This window comes from Phacochoerus africanus, chromosome 8 (genome assembly GCF_016906955.1).
Source record: "Phacochoerus africanus isolate WHEZ1 chromosome 8, ROS_Pafr_v1, whole genome shotgun sequence".
NCBI classification, from domain to species: Eukaryota; Metazoa; Chordata; class Mammalia; order Artiodactyla; family Suidae; genus Phacochoerus; species Phacochoerus africanus.
The window spans coordinates 42332368-42352495 of NC_062551.1; the positions used below are offsets into that span (position 1 = coordinate 42332368).

At 42.4% G+C, this 20128-nt stretch overlaps 1 protein-coding gene across 6 annotated transcripts in view; it reads left to right on the forward strand.

Moving 5' to 3' along the window:
* Window positions 1–664: 664 nt before the first annotated feature.
* The window catches only part of DPY19L3 (dpy-19 like C-mannosyltransferase 3), a 79398-nt gene continuing 59934 nt past the window's right edge, over window positions 665–20128 (forward strand). For 2 of the 6 annotated variants that reach the window (XM_047789759.1, XM_047789761.1), the window contains exons 1-2: window positions 2818–2954; window positions 5905–6038. Coding sequence is in view for 4 of the 6 variants with exons in the window: in XM_047789762.1 (XP_047645718.1) it covers window positions 2848–2950; window positions 5905–6038 (237 nt within the window). In the remaining 2 variants the exon portion in view is untranslated. Of the gene's footprint in view, window positions 896–1236; window positions 1363–2808; window positions 2955–5904; window positions 6039–20128 lie in introns of those variants that run through there. The other 4 variants (XM_047789762.1, XM_047789758.1, XM_047789756.1 and 1 more) reach the window with 4 other exon arrangements.

Genomic DNA, 20128 nt, shown 5'->3' on the forward strand with positions numbered 1-20128 from the left:
AGGAATATATTTAAGAAGACAAAACTGGGAAGAAGATAGTGACCTCCAACCCCCAAAGAGAGGTGTCTTTGGAGATGCGAAAGTATCTCTGTAGGACTCTCACTGCCAGTCGGTAAGCCTTCCAAGCACAGGTCAGAGTACGAGTGCCAGGACCAGGGGAGGGGGCGCCCCAGGCCCTGCAACGCGGGAAGGTGGGAGACGTACGAGTGGCCAAACTGCAGCCATCCGTCGTGCCTTTACCGACCCCTCTACAGCCTTCAGCACGGGGGCACTAGCGGAAGGAAAAGTTTTTCGCTGCCCTCAGCCCGCCCCACCCAACTCCCCTGGGGCCGGAGTGGTTCCGCCGCTCTCGCGGTCAGATCTGAGGCCACCCTTCCTCGCAGCCCGGGCCTCCTGAAGAGAGCCGCGCCTCCCGCTCTGGCCTAGGGGTGGCGGGCGTCTGTGAGGGTGAGGGTGGCCTCGGATCGGCGGTCGGTAGCACGGTTCCAGTGGCTCCGCGCGGGGTCCTGGCAGCGACGGGACTTCGCGGGTCTCTGCAGGATTGGCTGGTCTGGAGACCGGAAGTGCGCCGCTACCTTCCGGCCGGCGCCGCACGAGACGGGGCGGGGCGCCCTGGGAGGGGGCGGGGGGCCGCGCTGACGGACGGCTCCCAGGGCCTATGGGCGCGGCCGCAGCGGCCCAGCCTCCCTGGCGCGCCCCCTCCCCGGGGCGGCTGACTCCCCCCAGCCCCCCATTTCCAGGGTGCTGCACAAAGCGCCGAGACTTACCGGGTTCTGGCTGTCCGCCGCGGTGCTTTGCAGGCGCTGGTGTGGCCCCGCCCCCTTGGCCCTCGGCGTCCCCAACTGGCCTGCCTCCTTCCCTGTCCGGAGACGCGCGAGGACGGCCGAAGCCGCAGGTCTGTGACTGCGTGTCGGGCGGCGCGAGGGGATGTGAGGGCGCGAGGCTTCGGCGGCGGTCCCAGAGTGTCCCGCAGGCAGGCGGGCCGCGCTGCGTCCTTGCCTAGAGGCGTTCGGCCGAATCCGCCGTGCAGACCGAAAGCCTCTCGGACCGCTCCGCCGTTTCGCTCAGTCGGGGGGCGCGGCCCTGGCCCTCGCGGAGACTTGGGTCGCCTGGTGTGGGACCCGGCGCCCACTTGTCCGCCTGAGATGGGGGGTGGGGGGGCCGGGGCCGCAACTCCGGAGAGAGCAAGTTTGCTGAGGGCGGGGCGCTTTCTCATTTTGGCCGCGCGGGCAGAGGGAGGGCCTGAGTGGTCTCCGGCCTTGGGGGCCAGTCGACTTCCTGGGTGAGCCAGGGCGAGTTACTGAACTTCGGCCCCTCGGGGTCTGGCGGGGACCTAGGTTGCCGAAGGGTCGAGGTGCGGAGGTGAGCCGAATAACGTGCTCTGCAGCGCTCTGGGATGCCCAGTACGCGCTGTTCTTCTAAGCTATAGAGAAAGAAGCACCGCTTTCATTTAAGATGGCATGCCTTGTCATTTGATGGGGAAACTTTTGTTTCGCGGGGCCATGCGATTATCACAGTGGGATTATCACGCATAGTTGGCCCTTAAATACTTGTTGCCCTTCAGTCTTAACGTGTTACAGTGTGTCTCACTTGTGGGATTTTTACAACTCTGCTCAGAGCCCTTAGAAAGGGCTTAAGGCCAGGACGAGGTAATTTGGGGATAAACTCATCTCTTGGAGGAATGACTTTGCCAACCCTCCTTTTCTCCCGCGTCTGTCCAGATTCTCCATTTTCGGTGCTCGCCTCTAAGTCTGTTTTGCTTCTCAGATTTTTTTTTTTTTTTGGTACGTATGAATGAATGAGTTAATTGTATGGTGTTGATTGCTTTCTTCTTTTCAATAGAGCAACCTGTTTACCTTTAGGACTCTGTAAACTGCCCCAACAATCGTGTCCGGCAGCCGGTCTTAATTAATAATTAGTTAAACGCTGTTCATTCTTCGCAGGAGTGATGCAAGATGTTCTGGGGGACTGTAGCCAGCTTACTCACTGCCACCACTCCCCCGCCTCCCACTTGCTGCTTCCAAACCAGGCTCCTGCTCCCTGCTGTCACTCCCACTGTTGCTCCCTGGCATAGCAACTGCCCTGATTGGCACACCCCCGCTGCCATCACCACTGAGGCATATTCCCGATTTTTCCAGTGTGAATTGTTTGAAAGAATATCGGTATCAAATTCAGATACCTGAGATAAAACAATATTTCAGGGAGTTCCCTGGTGGCCTGTCAGCTTCAGGATCTGGTGTTGTCACTGCTGTGTGTCAAGTCGTTGTTGTGGTGCAGGTTTGACCCCTGCCTTGGGATCTTCCACTTTCTATGGGTGCGGCCCAAAAAAACCCGAAACAATATTTCAGTTCTTCAGAATTAGGCTATCAACAATCTGCTAATTTACTTAACTGCTTAATGGTACCGTAGAAAATAATATAAAATTATATAATTATGTGACACATTGTATTGTAACTGCTATGACTGGGGAAGAGGAAAGATCCGCAGGGACTTGATCATCCCAGGAAAGAGGGCTTCCTGGAAGAAGGGCAGGGGCTTGTCTGTGATGCTCACCTGTATCCCTAATTCTGGGCAATGCCTTCCAGAGAATAGAAGCGTCATAAATGTGGTTGTCCCAAAGAAGTATTTGTGGTGTGTCTTGAGAGCAGCTTTGAAGACTGGTTAAGATTTGGATGGGAAAACGGGAGGGCATGCCAAGCAAGGGAAAGTGGCCCGAGTCAAGTCACCTAAGCCCATTTGAGCACAGGGTGTGCTGGGGAGAGAAGGTACCGACATATGGATGGTGGTTCACTTCTGTGTTGTTTGTAGGCGTGGTTGGAAGAACAATGCATGTGAGTCTTTGACGCCATGATATCCATCAGGCAAAGAAAAGGAATAAAGACCACAGAAGTTTCTGAGGATTGTGCGGCACAAGAAGAGAATGTGAAGTTGGAAAATAAATTGCCATCTAGTAGGTGATTTAAATGAAAGCAGCATTTTGGATTGCTTTTTTGTGTGCATATTAAAAGAATCACTCTAAACAGGATAAAAATATGGTGAGACCTAATCGTTGAAGAGACGTGTTCTACTACCCTGATATTTTAGTATTATACATGTTTTAACTGCAGTTTGATGAGGTTGGTTTTACAGTTAGGATTAGAACCCTGCCTCTCAGCTGTCTGTTCAGTATGGTTATGCCAATCTGATCCTTTGACTTTCCAGAGGAATGCTTTTTCCCACTGCTCAGATTTTAGTCTAGTTCTAATTTTTCTGGTTTGTGTATGCCGTTCACAACTAGAAAGCCATACCTTGGGTGAGTTTCTCATTAAAGTATTAAAAGATGAATCAAACATTTTTTATTTCCCATCAATTTCTTGAAATTTTCTTATTCGCTTTTTTTTTTCTTTTTTGGTGGGAAAAGTGGTCAAAGTTTGATAAATTGTTTAGTTTTTTTTTTAATGTTGAAGGCTCTTGCTAAACCATACATCAGATGGCATTAATAACCAACTTCTTGTCTCCCAGTTGCTCTCTTAGACTAAACAAGGTCAGGATTTTTTAAAGTAAGCGTGAAAAATTCCACATCCACCAGCCATTTTGGATATCTGATAGAGTTTGCATCAGTTGCAGCTAGAGCTAGTGAAGTATGGGATAACAGTTTTCTAAAATAAAAGTAATCCGTACTGAGATGTCATGCCACCCAACTCAGCTCTTAACAATTTGGTATAATAACAGAGTACTTTCTGAAAACCTTATGCAAATACAAATGCAAATTCAAGTTTTTTTAAATTAAAACATAACTTTGAGGATTGTTCATTGTATCAAAAGAGTATTTATTCATGTCAGGGGAAAAAAAAAGAAAACTAAAGAAAAGGAAAAAAAGGAAGTTCTCCCGAGGCTCAGAGTGTTAAGGACCCAGCATTGTCCCTGCTATGGCTCTGGTTATAGCTGTGGCATAGGTTACCACCTATGATACTTGGATTGTTTTGTGGTCGAAATGTTGTTCTTTGCATGTGTATACCTACAGGCATTCAGATGTGGTTTTACAAAATTGTAACCCAACATGCTGTTTTATAACTTTGCTATGTTTCTGATACCGTGTTATGAACAGATCACGTTGGACAATGTATTTTTAAAATACCATCAATGTATAGTCACTGTGTGACTATAGCATAATGTATTTAACTAATTTCCTATAGGATATTTAGATGATTTTTTAACCTTTTACCTATACAAACTGAACAAATATCCTTGTGGCCAAATATTTGCTTAAAACGTTATTTCCTTGGTGTATATGCCTAGATTTAGAATTATTGATCAAATAGATTGCTCATTTTGGTGGCTTTTACTTCCTGTTGCCATGTTGCATTCCTGAGATTATCAGTTTATTCTTTTACCAGCAGCGTTTGAAAAATGTCTGTTTATTGTATCCTTACCAAATACTATCAACAAATACTTGATAGTATTTTTAAACTATCAATTGGCCAACATTTGAAAAGTTACAGCTCTTTGTTTTGATTTGCATTTCTTTTTTTATTTTATTATTTTTTTTTTGTCTTTTGTCTTTTTTGTTGTTGTTGTTGTTGCTATTTCTTGGGCCGCTCCCGCGGCATATGGAGGTTCCCAGGATAGGGGTCGAATCGGAGCTGTAGCCACCGGCCTACACCAGAGCCACAGCAACGTGGGATCCGAGCCGCGTCTGCAACCTACACCACAGCTCACAGCAACGCCGGATCATTAACCCACTGAGCAAGGCCAGGGATGGAACCCGCAACCTCTCGGTTCCTATTCGGATTCGTTAACCACTGCGCCACGACGGGAACTCCTGCATTTCTTTAATACTAATGAATTTGAACTTTTTTTTTCTAGTAAGTTCATTGGCCATTTTTTTTCTTCTGTGAATTGCCTATTCATGTCCTTAATAGGTTTTCTACTGGAATATTTATTATTTGTTATTATCTTGAAAGTATTTGTCCTATATTAAGAATATTTAACCTTTCTTATATGTTCTGTAAGTATTTTTCTTAGTTTATATGTCCTTTCACTTTAGAGTAATGGTTTTTTCCTATAGGTTTTAAAAATTTTGTTATCAAGTTTTTAGAGAATAAAGTACACATTGTAAGTAGATTACCTAAAAGACATTATAGTTCAGATTATAACCTATTTGTTCCTCCATTTAAGAAATTTAGTAGTTAAAGGAGTTCCCGTTGTGGCTTAGTGGTTAACGAATCCCACTAGGAACCATGAGGTTGCGGGTTCGGTCCCTGCTCAGTGGGTTAAGGATCCGGTGTTGCCATGAGCTGTGGTGTAGATTGCAGACACGGCTCGGATCTGGCATTGCTGTGGCTCTGGTGTAGGCTGGCAGCTACAGCTCCCATTAGACCCATAGCCTGGGAACCTTCATATGCCGCAGGTGTGGCCCTAAAAAGACAAAAGACAAAAAAAAAAGAAAAAAGAAACTTAGTAGTTAGGAATTCTCTGTGGCATAGAGGGTTAAGGATCTGGCATTGTTATTGCAGTGGTTTGGGTCATTGCTGTGGCATAAATTCGATCTCTGGCCCAGGAACTTCCATATGCCATGGGGATGACCAAAGGAAAAAGAAAAGAAAGTTAGTAGTTATGCAATAGTTGTTAAACTAGGCCAAACACAGGCCCTGGGTAGTAAGATGAATAAGATAGTGTACTTCCCTCTGGAAGCTCACACTCTAGTTGGCACAGTGGACAAATGAACAGTTAGATCTAGTTGGATAAACTATCATAAAAGTATGAAAAATATTAAAAAGTCTGTGGAATCCCAGAAAGGAGCCCCTAACTGTCTACTTGGGACAGAGAAGGCTTGACTTAGCATGCCTGGCAGTCTGAAATGAAACTATTAAATGCTAAATTCTTTACTGACTTAGTTTTTCATCTGTTCCATTTTTCTAAAAGGTTGTACAAATAGAAGATTATGGAAGATTCTGTCCTTTACAATTGGTGGAACTGTTGCCCTTTGCATTGGACTTCTCACATCTGTCTACCTGGCCACTTTGCATGAGAACGATTTATGGTTTTCTAATATTAAGGTATGACCATTGTGTGATTTACTCATCAGCATCTCTAGTAGTTAGCCATGTAGATGAATGACCAAGACAACTCCACTTTGCCAAAAAGAATTCAATCTCTCTTTCTCTCCTTTTTTTTGTAAGTTTTTAGGGCTACACTTGCGGCATATGGAAATTCCAGGGCTAGGGGTCAATCAGAGCTGCAGCTGCCGGCCTACAGTACAGCCATACCAATGCCAGAACTGAGCTGCCTCTGCAACCTACACCACAGCTTATGGCAAGATCCTTAACTCACTGAGTGGGGCCAGGAATGGAACCCGTGTCCTCATGGATACTAGTTGGATTCATTACTGCTGAGCCACAACAGGAACTCCCAAGAATTTAGTCTTTTAAAAGCTTTGGCTGTTAAGTAAAATGACTTTTTCTTTGTTAGTTTAAAATAACAGCAGAAAGTGAGTTTTCCCCTTTTCATTAACTTTTTCCAATTATGTATTACTTAGTCTAAATCAGTATTTTTTCAAACTCTGGATTGTGAAATTAATGTAGGTTATGAGTAACATTTTTCTTAATGAAATCAAATGTAAGAGAATACTACCACATATTGAAACTTTTAATTATATATATGTATGTACACACTGGGTCACAGTATAAATTTTTTTTTCACTGTCGGGTACAGTTAAAAAAGAAAGAAAGGGAGTTCCCATCGTGGCTCAGTGGTTAACGAATCTGACTAGGAACCATGAGGTTTCGGGTTCAATCCCTGGCCTTGCTCAGTGGGTTGAGGATCTGGCGTTGCCGTGAGCTGTGGTGTAGGTCGCAGATGTGGCTTGGATCCCGAGTTGCTGTGGCTCTAATGTAGGCCGGCAGCTACAACTTGGATTAGACTCCTAGCCTGGGAACCTCCATGTGCTGCGGGAGTGGCCATAGAAAAGGCAAAAAGACAACAACAAAAAAAAAGAAAGAAAGAAAATCAAAACCATTGCTCTAAGCCATGGAGATTAATCTTGGTCCATAGATGACCTTGATGTGGTTGGTGTAACTTTCTAATAGTATCTGCAGGTAGCTGGAGTTGGGGGAACCGTAACTTTCATCAAATTGTCAAGAGGGTCTGTGACTCTAAACACCAATTTCCTTGTTGTCTTTCTTCTCTTTCTTTCTGTCTCTTTAAACATTTCTAGATGTTGTTTAATTTGGCATTGTGTTCAGAACACTTAAAAGGAAACTTACACCTTGCCAGTGTTTTTCATCCAGTGTTTTTCATCAAATATACCTTGATTTTGATCCAGGAATATCATGCTCTTTGACCTTATTTCCCAGCATGGCTTCCATGACTTCTTTTTTTTTTTTTTTGGTAATTACTCAATGAATTTTATTACATTTATAGTTGTACAACGATCATCACAACCCAATTTTATAGCATTTCCATCCCAAACCCCCATCGCTTCCCCCTTTCCCCCAACCTGTCTCATTTGGAAACCATAAGTTTTTCAAAGTCTATGAGTCAGTATCTGTTCTGCAAAGAAGTTCATTGTGTCCTTTTTTTAGATTCCACATATAAGTGATTGCATATGATGTTGGTGTCTCACTGTCTGGCTAACTTCACTTAGCATGTTAATTTCTAGATCCATCCATGTTGCTGCAAATTCCATTATTTCTTTCCTTTTAATGACTGAGTAATATTCCATTGTGTATATGTACCACGTCTTCTGATCTACTCCTCTGTCGATGGACATTTAGGTTGTTTCCATGTCTTGGCTATTGGATATAGTGCTGCAGTGAATGTTATTTTACCTTTGTAAGCAACTAGTGCTTACAAATTCAGAGTTCCCGTCTTGACTCAGTGGAAGCGAATCTGACTAGTATCCATGAGGACACAGGTTCAATCAGTAGGTTAAGGATCCAGGTTGCTGTGTGCTGTTGTGTAGGTTGCAGATGAGGTTCGGATCCCGTGTTGCTGTGGCTGTGGCTATGGCTGTGGTATAGGCCGGTGGCTACAGCTCTGATTTGACCCCTAGCCTGGGAACCTTCATATAAAAAAGGTAAAATTCACTTTCACAGGGCAAAGATTTATCATCTATGAAAATATTCAAAAAATCTATGCAGAATCTAAAGATAGATCCCAAAGATAGTTGGCCAAAATATTTTGAGCCTTTGTTCAATTATTGAACAGGGTCTCCAAAGGAAACTACTTTGTTTTGATTTGTGTTTGGGTGTTTTTGGCCACATTGGCAGCATATAGAAGTTCCTGGGCCAGGGATCAAATCCAAGCTGCACCTGCAACCTACACCACAGTTGCAGCAACATTGGATCCTTAACCCAATGCACGGAGCTGGGGATAGAATTCACGCCTCAGCGATGACCCAAGCTGCTACAGAGACAATGCCAGATCCTTAACCTGCTGCACCACAGCAGGAGCTCCAAAGGAGGCTACTTGAATGACAAATTTTATTTTTAAGTGTAATTTCTAGTACATTTATTTTTAAAACCTGTCCTATTGCTTTATAGGTATAGCATGTGTCTGTGTATATATATTTATACAAATTATCATGGTAACAAAGAATAATAACTCTTATCCTTCAGTGACAGGTGGTAGTTTTTCTTATCAAGAAAAATTTTACTCGCCTATATCTCTCTTTTTTTAATTTTTTATTGTTTTTTTCTTTTTAGGGCCACACCTGCAGCATATGGAAGTTCCCACGCTAGGGGTGGAATCTGAGCTGCAGCTGCCAGCCTATACCACAGCTTGCAGCAATGACTGATCCTTAACCCACTGAGCAGAGCCAGGGATCGAACCCACGTCCATAGCATGGATACTATGTTGGGTTCTTAACCCACTGAGCCACAGCAGGAACTCCCTCACCTATATCTCTTTACAGTGGAGTATCTATAAACAGATTCCCTGGAATTAAGAAATTTAATACTTATTTATTAAATAACACAAGTATTTTGAGTAAAGGTTGGAATTTCCCCTTTGTGGGCATACAGCCAAAATTAAATGCTAGGAACTGGATGGTAAGGGGACATGGTGAAAGAGGTGACATAATTTTAAAGTGTAAGTTTAGCTCTTTAACTTAAAGCCCATGGAGTTCCCTGGTGGCTCAGCAGGTTAAAGATCCGGCGTCACTTTTGTCACTCTGCTTACTGCTATGGTGTGGATTTGATCCCTGGCCAGGGAACTTTCGTAGCCACGGGCACAGCCAAAAAAAAAAAATTATTAAAGCGTGTAAGTTGCCTTGTTAGCACCCTTAAATAGATACACCCCACCATTAAGAAGCCTGAGCATTCCTGACATTTCTCTCCTTACTCTCACCAGGTTAGAGAAGTCATTGTATCTTTCTTTACCTAGTATTTATTGAGCCTCTGTTCTGTGGGTAACACTGACTTAAGCACTGCGGGAACCTGGAAGGAATAACAGACTTCTGAATTTGCTAGCCGACTTTCCAATGTAATCAGTTAATCTAGTAAATATGTATTAAGCACCTGCAGTATGCCAGCAGGCACTGTGCACAGGAGTAATAATACCCCCAAGTAAGACAAGGCCTCTCTTCTAAAGGAGTTTACATTCTTGGAGTTCCCATTGTGGTGCAGTGGAAACAAATCTGACTAATATCCACGAAGACGTGGGTTCGATCCCTGGCCTCACTCAGTGGGTTAAGGATCTGGTGTTGCTGTGGCTGTGGCGTAGGCCAACGACTGCAGCTCTGATTGGACCCCTAGCCTGGGAACCTCCATATGCTGAGGGTGCGGCTCTAAAAAGGCAAAAAAAAAAAAAAAAAAAAAAACCCAAAAAAAACAAACAAAAGGAGCTTAACATTCTTGAGTGGGATATAGGTAGGACAGATCCAAAATCAGCTCTGTGGTAGGGCGAGATAGAGTCAGGCGGGAGCAGAAAGGAGAGGTGGCCTGACCTGATTTTGGAAGATCAGGGAAGGTTTTCTAGGGGAAGGAGGGGTTGAGGAGACCTGGAGGATGAATAGGGGTTAGCCAGGGAGACTGGGGAGGAACGTCGAGGGACATATACAGGAACTTCAAGGGGAAAGAGAACCTAGAATGTCCAAGGAGTTGGCGGCTGACTGGAGAGTAGATGGGAAGAGGGCGTGGACTGGGAATGGTGAACCGAGGCCGGATCTGAAGAGGCCTGGCTTGTGTGTCTCAGAGAGCTTCCTCTGAACATGGCAGTGAGCCCTGCTTTTAAGGAGGCATTGATGGCATTATGTTGGCGAGGTTTATTTATATTTTATTTTATTAAAGCAGAGTTAACCCTCCAGGTTGCACAAGTTTCAGGTGAACAGCAAGTGAATGTTGGTGTTTTAGGACCTTGGCTGAGGCTACAGTGTAGAGAATGGGTTTGAGGCGGGGAAGAGTCAAGTCCTATTCAGTGGATTTAGTGCTCTCTGAATATCCAATTAAGATGTTTAGCAAGTGAGAGTTCCTGTTGTGGCTCAGTGGTAATGAACCTGATTAGTATCCTCGCTCAGTGGGTTAAGGATCTGGCATTGCCGCGAGCTGTGGCATAGGTCACAGAGACTGTTCGGATCTGGCGTGGCTGTGGCTGTGGCTGTGGCTAGCAACTGCAGCTCCGATTTGACCCCTAGCCTGGGAATTTCCATATGCTGCACCTTTGGACCTAAAAAAAAGATGTTTAGTAAGTGAATATCTTCTGTGTAGCAGTCACTGATCTAGGCCCGGAGAATACAGCATTTGACTATGATATGGAACTTAATTAGGATGAGGAGAAATGAATCAGAAACTAACAAGAAATAAGTACTGTGGTGAAAATCAAACAGGGTGATAAGGTAGTCATTGGCAGGCTACTTGAAATTGGGGGGTAAAGCAGACTACTTCGAGGATAACACACACACCAAGACCTAAATGATGAGAAGGAACCAGCCTCGCTAAGGTCTCTGAGGACTTTCTAAACAGAGGGAAAGGGAAAAGGTTCTAACGTAGAAATAAATTGGTCGAGTTTCAGAAGACACTTATGGCTGGAATTTTATGAGCAATGAGGAGGAAAATGGTACAAGAGAGGAAAAGGCCAGGTCATGTAGGGTTTTGCAGGCTAGGTAGGAGTTGGAGAGAAATGGACAGAGATAGAGTTGAAAGAAGGTATTGATTCCTCATTTGTATCGAGTGGGATTGAGGAGGAAGACTCATCAGTGATGATGACCTTCTTTCTCTCATTATCTGAAGGATAAATGGATGGATCTCCCTTCACTGTGACCGTGAACCCTGTGGGAGGAGCCCATCTGGAGGGTACAAAGACTTCTGACACCAGCTACCCAGAGTTAAGCCACACTTCATGGTTTGAGGACACAGCCCTCCCCTCAGATTGCCCTTCACTGCAAACACCAATCACAACTTTGGAGGTCCCCAGGCTACCCTTACAGAATTCTGACCATCTGGCTGTACATTCACTGAAATGACTCAGAACTCAAGAAAGTTCAGTATTCATAATTAGAATTTTATTATGGAAATAAGATTCCAATCAGAACCAGCCAAAGAGAGAGGCACATGGGGCAAAGTCTGGGAAAGCACCAGATTTGACAGTTCCATTGTCCTCCCCCACAGAGTCAGGACCGTTACCCTCCTGGCGTGTCAGCGTGTGACAACATGCAGAATTTTGCCAACCAGGGAAGCTTTCCTAAACCTGTGTCGAAACCCCCAGGGGTTTTGTTATATGTGTCTGGTTGATTAAATCATTGGCCACGGGTCGAACTCTGTCTCCAGCCCCCTCCATACCCGAGAGGTTGGGTTGATAGTCTGCTGGCTCAAAGCCCCATCCTTCTAATCATATGGTTGGTCTTTCTGGCTTGGCCAACTCCCATCCTGAGTCAGCTCCTTAACAGAGACCATCTAGGGGTCCACCCAGAGTCCCCTGTGAGCACAGACTGTCGGATGTGGGCTAAGAAACCCATGTGAGTGGCAGACACTCTTACCACTTGGGAAATTGAAGGATTTAATGGCCACCTCCAGGAACTGGGGACAAAGGCCAACCCAATTCTTTACTACACAGGGGACAGCAGGGCAAGAAATGATGAGTTCAGATTTGGATGCATTATGAGTCATTTTCAGGAGAGTCCATGTAAAGATGTGGAGTGAAGGAAGCTGGATTTTTGGATCTGAAGGCAGGAGAGTTCCACCTGTGTTGGAAAGGGACATACTTGTATGCCCAGCTTGTAGCCGTGTGGGTAAGATTGTTTGAGGAGTGTGTGGAGTGAGAAAAGGAGACCTGAGGCTAGATTCCATCTGTGCTTCCGACACCATCCGGGAGAAGCTACAAAACAGCCATATCCTCTAGCAGGTTTCTCCCCCACCCTATCCCGTGAAACTTAAAATTGAGCTCAGAGCCTTAGTGCCTTTTTTTTCTCTCTCTATTCAAGCAGTGTCTGATAGCAGACTTTCCTTTCCCCATCAACCCGGCCCTGTGTCACGGAGGGATCCTCGGATGTTCTAACCACTTCTCAAACCAGACCAAAGGCGTTTTACTTATTTTTTCCTCTTAGATTATCTTGACCTAGTGGGCTTCAATAGAACTCTCTGTGCTGAAGAAAATGATCTAAGTCTACGCTGTCTGTAGATGCTGGTCAGATGTAGCTATTGAATGTTGGAAATGTGGCTAGTGTTAACAGAGGAGCTAAATTTTAAATTTAATTTAAATTGAACTTAAATTGCAAAATGCGTATATATTTTTTATAAATAAACCAGTGATAAATATAGCCATTTCTGGTCAAAGATATTACTTAGCCTAAGGGAAAAGCTCATTTTCAGAGTTTATACACCTGCATAAATTTACTCCTTTACATCATTTTCATATTGGGAGATTATGGGAATATTTGAGAAGTGTGAATCTGTTTTCCTTTTTTTTTTCCTTTTTAGGGCATATGGAAGTTCCCAGGCTAGGGGTCGAATTGGAGCTACAGCTGCTGCCCTACGCTATAGCTACAGCAACACAGGATCCAAGCCATATCTGTGACCTACACCACAGCTAATGGCAACGCAGGATCCCCGACCCACTGAGCGAGGCCAGGGATCAAACCCACATCCTCATGGATACTAGTCAGATTAGTTTCTGCTGTACCACAGTGGGAACTCCTGTTTTCCTTTTTTATTTGTGGCTTATAACTTAGCAAAATTGCTGGGCTAGTTTTTTATGAAAATACTTTGATCTTTTGAATGTTTTGAATTAATTCTTATTATTTAGAGAGTAAAAATATGCTAATAAAATAGAAAAAATATATTCATTTTATGCAATTAAAATAATTTTTTTAAATGTTCATAGCAGCATTAGTATTTGATGTGGAAACCCTGGAGCAGAGAAACTTGAAAGTTGAAAAGAAGATGTTGGTTTAAATGGTCATAGAAAATATGTATGTATTATCCTTTCTTAGCATATTTTTTTAATTAAAAATCTATTTTCCTACTGTCTTACCCATTCAATTATATCCCCTTGCTGAGAAATTGAAAGTATAAGAGAATTTTTTAAAATATCCTTTCTCAAATGTCTGCTGCATGCTTGGCACTGTTTTAGGTGCCTTTTACATGTATTTAATCTGGCTGTTTCCAGAGCCCAGATATTTTAACTCTATAACAGCCTTTAAATGCAACCTGTTTTTTTTTTTTTTTTTTTTTTGCTGCTCTTTATTAGAAATAAAATAAAACAAACCAAGAAGGTTTAGAGCCTATGCTCTTACTTGCTGTACTCCCTTTACAACGGTGTCTGGCACCGGTGCTAAGTAGACAGGGGTCTATTGGAGAGGAGTTCATCTCTAGGGGTGATGGGGTGCTGTTGGCAGGGGAGACAACTGGCTGCTACAAAGAATCCGGGTTGGACCTGGAGCTTGCCTTCAAGGATACAGTACAGTTAGTACTGGCCAGCGGGGAGCCAGTCATTGCATTTTTAATGATTTGTGTTTAGTAGGTGCCAGAGTAGATGTCTGTATGGTCTTGATTATTTTTGTTTTTTGAACATGTATTGTGGTTTTTTTTGTTTGTTTGTTTGTTTGTTTTTTTCTTTTTAGGGCCACACTTGCGACAAGTGGAAGTTCTTGGGCTAGGGGTCGAATCTGAACTGCAGCTGCTGACCTACGCCACAGCCACATCAACGCCAGATCTGAGCCTCATCTGCAACCTGCATTTCAGCTTGCAGCAGCACCAGGTGATTAACGCACTGAGTGAGGCCAAGGAGCAAACCCATATCCTCATGGATACCAATAAATTTCTTAACCTGCTGAGCCACAGTGGTGGCAACAAAAATGTTTTTAATGAGAAACATTACTCAGTGTTCATTATCTTCAACAAAAAAAACAGTTTTCATTTTTCCCTTCTAGTCTTCATCCTGTGTATGTATATGTTTTACTTATTTATGACTCCAGTATAGATAGTTTTTATAATCATCATATACTTTTCCATATGTAATTATATATTTTCACCAACATTCCTTATGAAGATAATGAATTAATTATTACGGAAATAAGGATGGTTATATAACTGAATAGTTTTGACATTTTTATACCCTTGATCATTTCGCTATTTCTATGCTTTCCCGTTGGGGGAGATTTGTTTCTGATTGTGTTGTTAGATCCCTAAAATGGCTTACTTAACTTCTCATTTTAAAGTGGCAGTATAAAAATGTCAGTTCCTTCTTTTTTTAGAATTACCTCAGAGCATCTAAGGAAAATGAAAAACAGTCAGATTCCTTCTTTGATGAAACTCAGGGAGGTCTGTAATCTGGAACCACAGTGTGTGAGGGAGGGCTGCCAAATCCACTGAAACGCCACGGGGTGTGGAAGGATGCTGAGCGAGGACTCAGAGCTGCAGATTTTAGATAACGCTGCCAAAGTTTAGTCCTCCAGAGTCACTGGCATATCCCAGGGGGTAAACCAGTGGTCCCCTTTGCAGGACCATCGGACTGGGTGTGAGGAGGAAGGACAGAAGCTTTTTTCATGGATACACTTGGGTGTCACAGAGAAACAAGGCAGGTAGGCTGAAAGGAGTAATCACAGATACAAACCATTTTGGTAAAAGTAGAGTTTAAGAAGAGAAAGATAAAGAGAGCAAACGTACATTTTCAACAGCCCTGAAGCGGCCGATCCCTGTTGACTAAAATGAGGAAAAGACTAAAGAACTCTTATAACCCTCCCCCGCTCCATATCGCAAGAGAGATTCTTGCTGGCCTGTGCAATGGCCCACGCCTTTACCCCACATGAACTTGCTGCGAGTAGCTGATTTGGTAAGAACTTGCCACATCCAGAAATGACTAATAATCAGAAAGGAAGGAGCGCAGGATCTGTACAATGATACCACAAGAGAAAAGGGAAGAGAAAAACCAGGATACTTTGACAGCAGAGACAAACAAAGATTGTGGCCAAACATGTCACATTAAAAAAACAAACATAATAGGAGGTTCCGCTGTGGCGCAGTGGTTAACGAACCTGACTGGTGTCCATGAGGATGAGGGTTTGATCCCTGGCCTTGCTCAGTGTGTTAAGGATACGGTGTTGCCGTGAGCTGTGGTGTGGGTCGCAGATGCGGCTCAGATCTGGTGTGGCTGTGGCTGTGGCATAGGCCGGCAGCTACAGCTCTAATTCGACCCCTAGCCTGGGAACTTCCATACGCTGCGGGTTCGGCCCTAAAAACAAAAAAACAAAACAAGCGTAATAAACCATTTGCCACTGGTTTATTGATGAAGATGAATTCAAAGCAGGAATGTAGGAAGGTGTATACTGTCCTCAAAGAGATACAGGAAGATAACGAAAGGAAATGAGGCATGAGCTGGCAGAACTTAGGCAAGAAATGGAATTTAAAGATGTAACCCTGATAAAACTCATGACTGCATTGGAAGCAACACACAGGACACCAGAATCTGCAGAAAGACAGGACTGATGTCAGTAAACACAATGAAATAAAATTAATAAAGTTAAAATATTAGCGAGAGATGACAGCTGAGGAAGACAAGAGCAAGATTGCGTAAATTGTGTTCCAAAAGAACCAAAGCCATGAGACAGGAACAAAAAAAATGTTTACAACTGTAATTCAAGAATACTTTCCAAAAATGAAAAAAGACCTATGGAGTTCCCCTCGAGGCTTAATGGAAATGAATCTGACTAGCATCCATGAGGATGCAGGTTCGATCCCTGGCCTTGTTCAGTGGGTTAAGGATCCAGCGTTGCCATGAGCTGTGGTGTATGTGGCAGATGTGACTCAGATCGGCTGTGGCTGTGGCGTAGGCCAGCGGCTACAGCTCTCATTTGATCCCTAGCCTGGGAACCTCCATATGCCAGGGGTACAGCCCTAAACAAACAAACAAACAAAAAATAGAAGAAGACCTCAATCTGCAAGTTTAATGGTTATAGGGGATCCTAGGAATATTTGGCTTAGAAAAATCTTTAGCAGGATATAGCTATGAAATTCCTGTACTGAAATAGTAAGAAACCTTTGGTCATTCAGACAAAAAGATCCATTTATCTATAAGGGGAGGCAAAGGTCAGTCTGGCTTCCAAGTTTTCCACAGTAATATCCAGCCCTCAGAGACGTGAATGATGTCTACAGAGGACTCATGTCAAAGAACGTGATTTACGTATTTTAACCCAGTCATTTCACCATGTGATTTTTTTTTTAATTCTGAGAAATATGTATTTTTACAAAAACCCGGAGAAATTGGTAGAAGAAAAACTTTATCCAGTCAGGAAATAAAAGGCAAAACAATGGTAGAAAGATGGTCCGAAGATCAGATTTATTTAACTGTAGAACTAAGACTAAATAGTTGCAGAACAAAGTATATATACTGTGAACAAAGTAATAATATGTAATAATGTCATTAATAGTATAATAGTAACAATAATACAGAAGAGGAAGGGAAAGAGAAGGTAAAAGGTGGTAACTGTATCTTGACTTATCTTTATAGCTAAAAGCCAAAAAGTTTCAATTAAAAATAAGAAACATATATATGAAAGAAAATTCCAAGAAAAGTATCAAGAAAAATTGGACAGGAGGAAAGTATGAATTTCAAACGATTGTCATTACTCCTCATAGGAAGTCCCTAAATACTATCCATTGAAGTTATAAAGATAACCCAAGAACAAAATCATAAGCCTTCCAAATTAAAGATGCATGTACACACATGCACACACACACACACACACACATACACAGAAACAAGCAGACACAGATCATACAGTGAAGGCTTTGTTCTAAAGAATAACAAAAAACATGACACAAATGTTTTAACCCAAATACGTCCAAATATTTTTGTTTAAATAAATATAAATGGGCTTTACCCACCTACTAAAAACTCTGGATCACAAAGCAAAATCCACATAACATGGTAAAGGCATAAGATGGTCCCAGAACAGAGTTATTTAGAAGAATTAGACCAAAGATGTGCATAAGGATTTCCTAAATAAATGCAAAAAGGGGAAAGAAAGTCTCAGAAAGTGTTAAATGAGGCAAAGAAGCAAGATTTCAATGATAAAGATGCAAAAACCACAAGTACGACTGTCCATTCATCAGATAATTATGTACAAAGCAAAACCCACAGGAAATATAAAAGGATAGAAATACATTAGTGTTGAGGCATTTTAATTATTTCACAGTTCATGAAATAAAAATAAGTTAAGATACAGAAAACCAAGTGAGGGAGTTGCCTGGTGGCCTAGTGGTTAGAATTCAGCACTTTCACAAGTGTGGCCTGGGTTCCATTCCTGGTCTGGGAACTGAGATTGTACATCAGGCCACTGCATGCTTCAGTGAAAAAGAAAAAAAATAGGAGACCTAGTGAAAATACTGAGTATGGTAGATCTAATCTGTATCTAAAGAGAGAAAATATATTCAGCTCAAGTTATCCACAGAACATTCCCCAAAACATTGATAAGTTAAGCCATAAGGAAAATCTCAGGTCCAAAAATAGAAATTATATGGCCAATATTCTCTAATCACAATGCGATAGCGCATAATGCTGACTCTGGGCATTAAGGTCACAGACTCTCTTTTGTTAATTTCCTCACTCACTTAAATAAACATTGGAGATGGCTAATTAAAAAGAAAAATCAACCTGGAAAATTTTAAATATTTAAAAAACTTGTGCCACAGGTAATTAAAACTGAATTTATGGAAATTATAAATGAAATCTCGGAGTTCCCTTCATGGCTCAGTGGTTAACGAAACTGACTAGGAACCATGAGGTTGGGGGTTCGATCCCTGGCCTCGCTCAGTGGGTTTTGGATCTGGCGTTGCCATGAGTTGTGGTGTAGGTTGCAGTTGAGGCTCGGATCCCAAGTTGCTGTGGCTCTGGCTTAGGCCAGCAGCAACAGCTCGGTTTAGACCCCTATCCCGGGAACCTCCATGTGCCACAGGTGCGGCCTTGGAAAAGACAAAAAAAAGGCAAAAAGAAAAAAGAAATTATAAATGAAATCTAGAAAATGATGAAAACTATATTTCAGGGTTATGGAATAGAGCTAAAAGATAGAAGAGAATTTGTAGAAAAAATAATTTCCTAATTATTCCGCTTAGGAAATCTCACAACAGAAGGAGGGATAAAGGTAAAAGAAATTGATTAACTAAAAAGTAGGAAAACAGTAAATAAATGGTTATTAGAAGAGTGAAAATTAAAGAATGCTAAAATGGGGTAGGTAAAATGATAAAAAAAAAAAAATAGCCACACAAGGCTATTTCATTTGATTTTATCCAAGTTAGATGAATGGATGATTTTCCAGAAGAATAGAAGTTACCAAAATGGCCCCAGAAAACAGTTATGTCTGTAGACATGATAGACAAAACTGAAGAAATCCCTACCCATCTCCAAAATACCAGGCACTGTTGATCTTATGGAAGAATTCTACTAAACTTTTTTTTTTTTTTTTCCAGGACTGCACTTGAGGCTTGTGGAAGTTCTTGGGCTAGGGGTCAAATTGGAGCTGCAGCTGCCGGCCTACGCCATGGCTCATGGCAACACCAGATCCTTAACCCACTGAGCAAGGCCAGGGATCCAACCTGCATCCTCATGGATACTAGTCAGATTCTTAGCCCGCTGCACCACCACGGGAACTCCCGAATTCTAAACTCTTAAAAAACCAAAAATATTGTTATAAATCAGGTATTACACACCAAAACTGAGAATCAGAATATAACTACAACCCGTTCTCCTTATGCCTACCAGTTATGCTCTATAAAGTCACTGAGAACAGTGAATTGGAGAATACTGAACATTGCTCTTGGGGAAATATCTGCATGTGTGTATATATATATATATATATATAGACACTCATATCACACGTAGGTTACAATCTTAAATCCTAAAAACTCTTCCTGGTAGATTTCTCTTTTCTTTTTTCTTTCTTTCTTTTTTTTTTTACAGAAGAGAAAATGAGGTCCAGAAGTGTTAAGTGATTTTCCTGAGGCCCATCTACCAGAGTGGGCTTCAAACTCTGTTGGTCCCAGAGCGAGGGCTTCTTACACTGTGCTGCACCATTCCTTGCTGTCCTCATCCCCCGATTGTTTCTATATCACAGCTGGAACAAGAGGCAGACCTTAGCCATGCACATTGGGCAGCTCAGAGCAAGTATTTATTTTTTGTTGTTACGAGTAAATTTTAGCTACTAGACAAATTGAGCAGATAATTGCATATAATCCAGATAATATAAAAAAATCAAAACTCAAGAGACTTATCCCACTGTGTATATTGGACCCAAGTCCTAATACTAGTAAAGAGAATCCAGTTGCACATTAAAGCATGACACACCATGAAAAAGTCATTTCAGATGATGTACATATGGCCAACAGGCACATGAGAAGATGCTCAACACCATTAATTATCAGGGAAATTCAAATCCAAACCACAATGAGGTAACACTTCACAGTTACCAGCCGGGCTATAGTAAGACAGTAAGGGTTGACAAGGACATGGAGAAATTGGAAAGCTTCAACATTGCCGGTAGGGATGTAAAGTGATGAAACCCCTTAGGAAAACATCTAGCAGGTCCTCAGCCAGTCAAACAAAATTATCATATGATCTTAGCCGTTATACCTGAGTGTATACACAAGAAAAGTGAAAACATACCCGCAAAAAAAAATGTACATAAATGTTCACTGCATTTTTCATGATAGCCGAAAAGAGG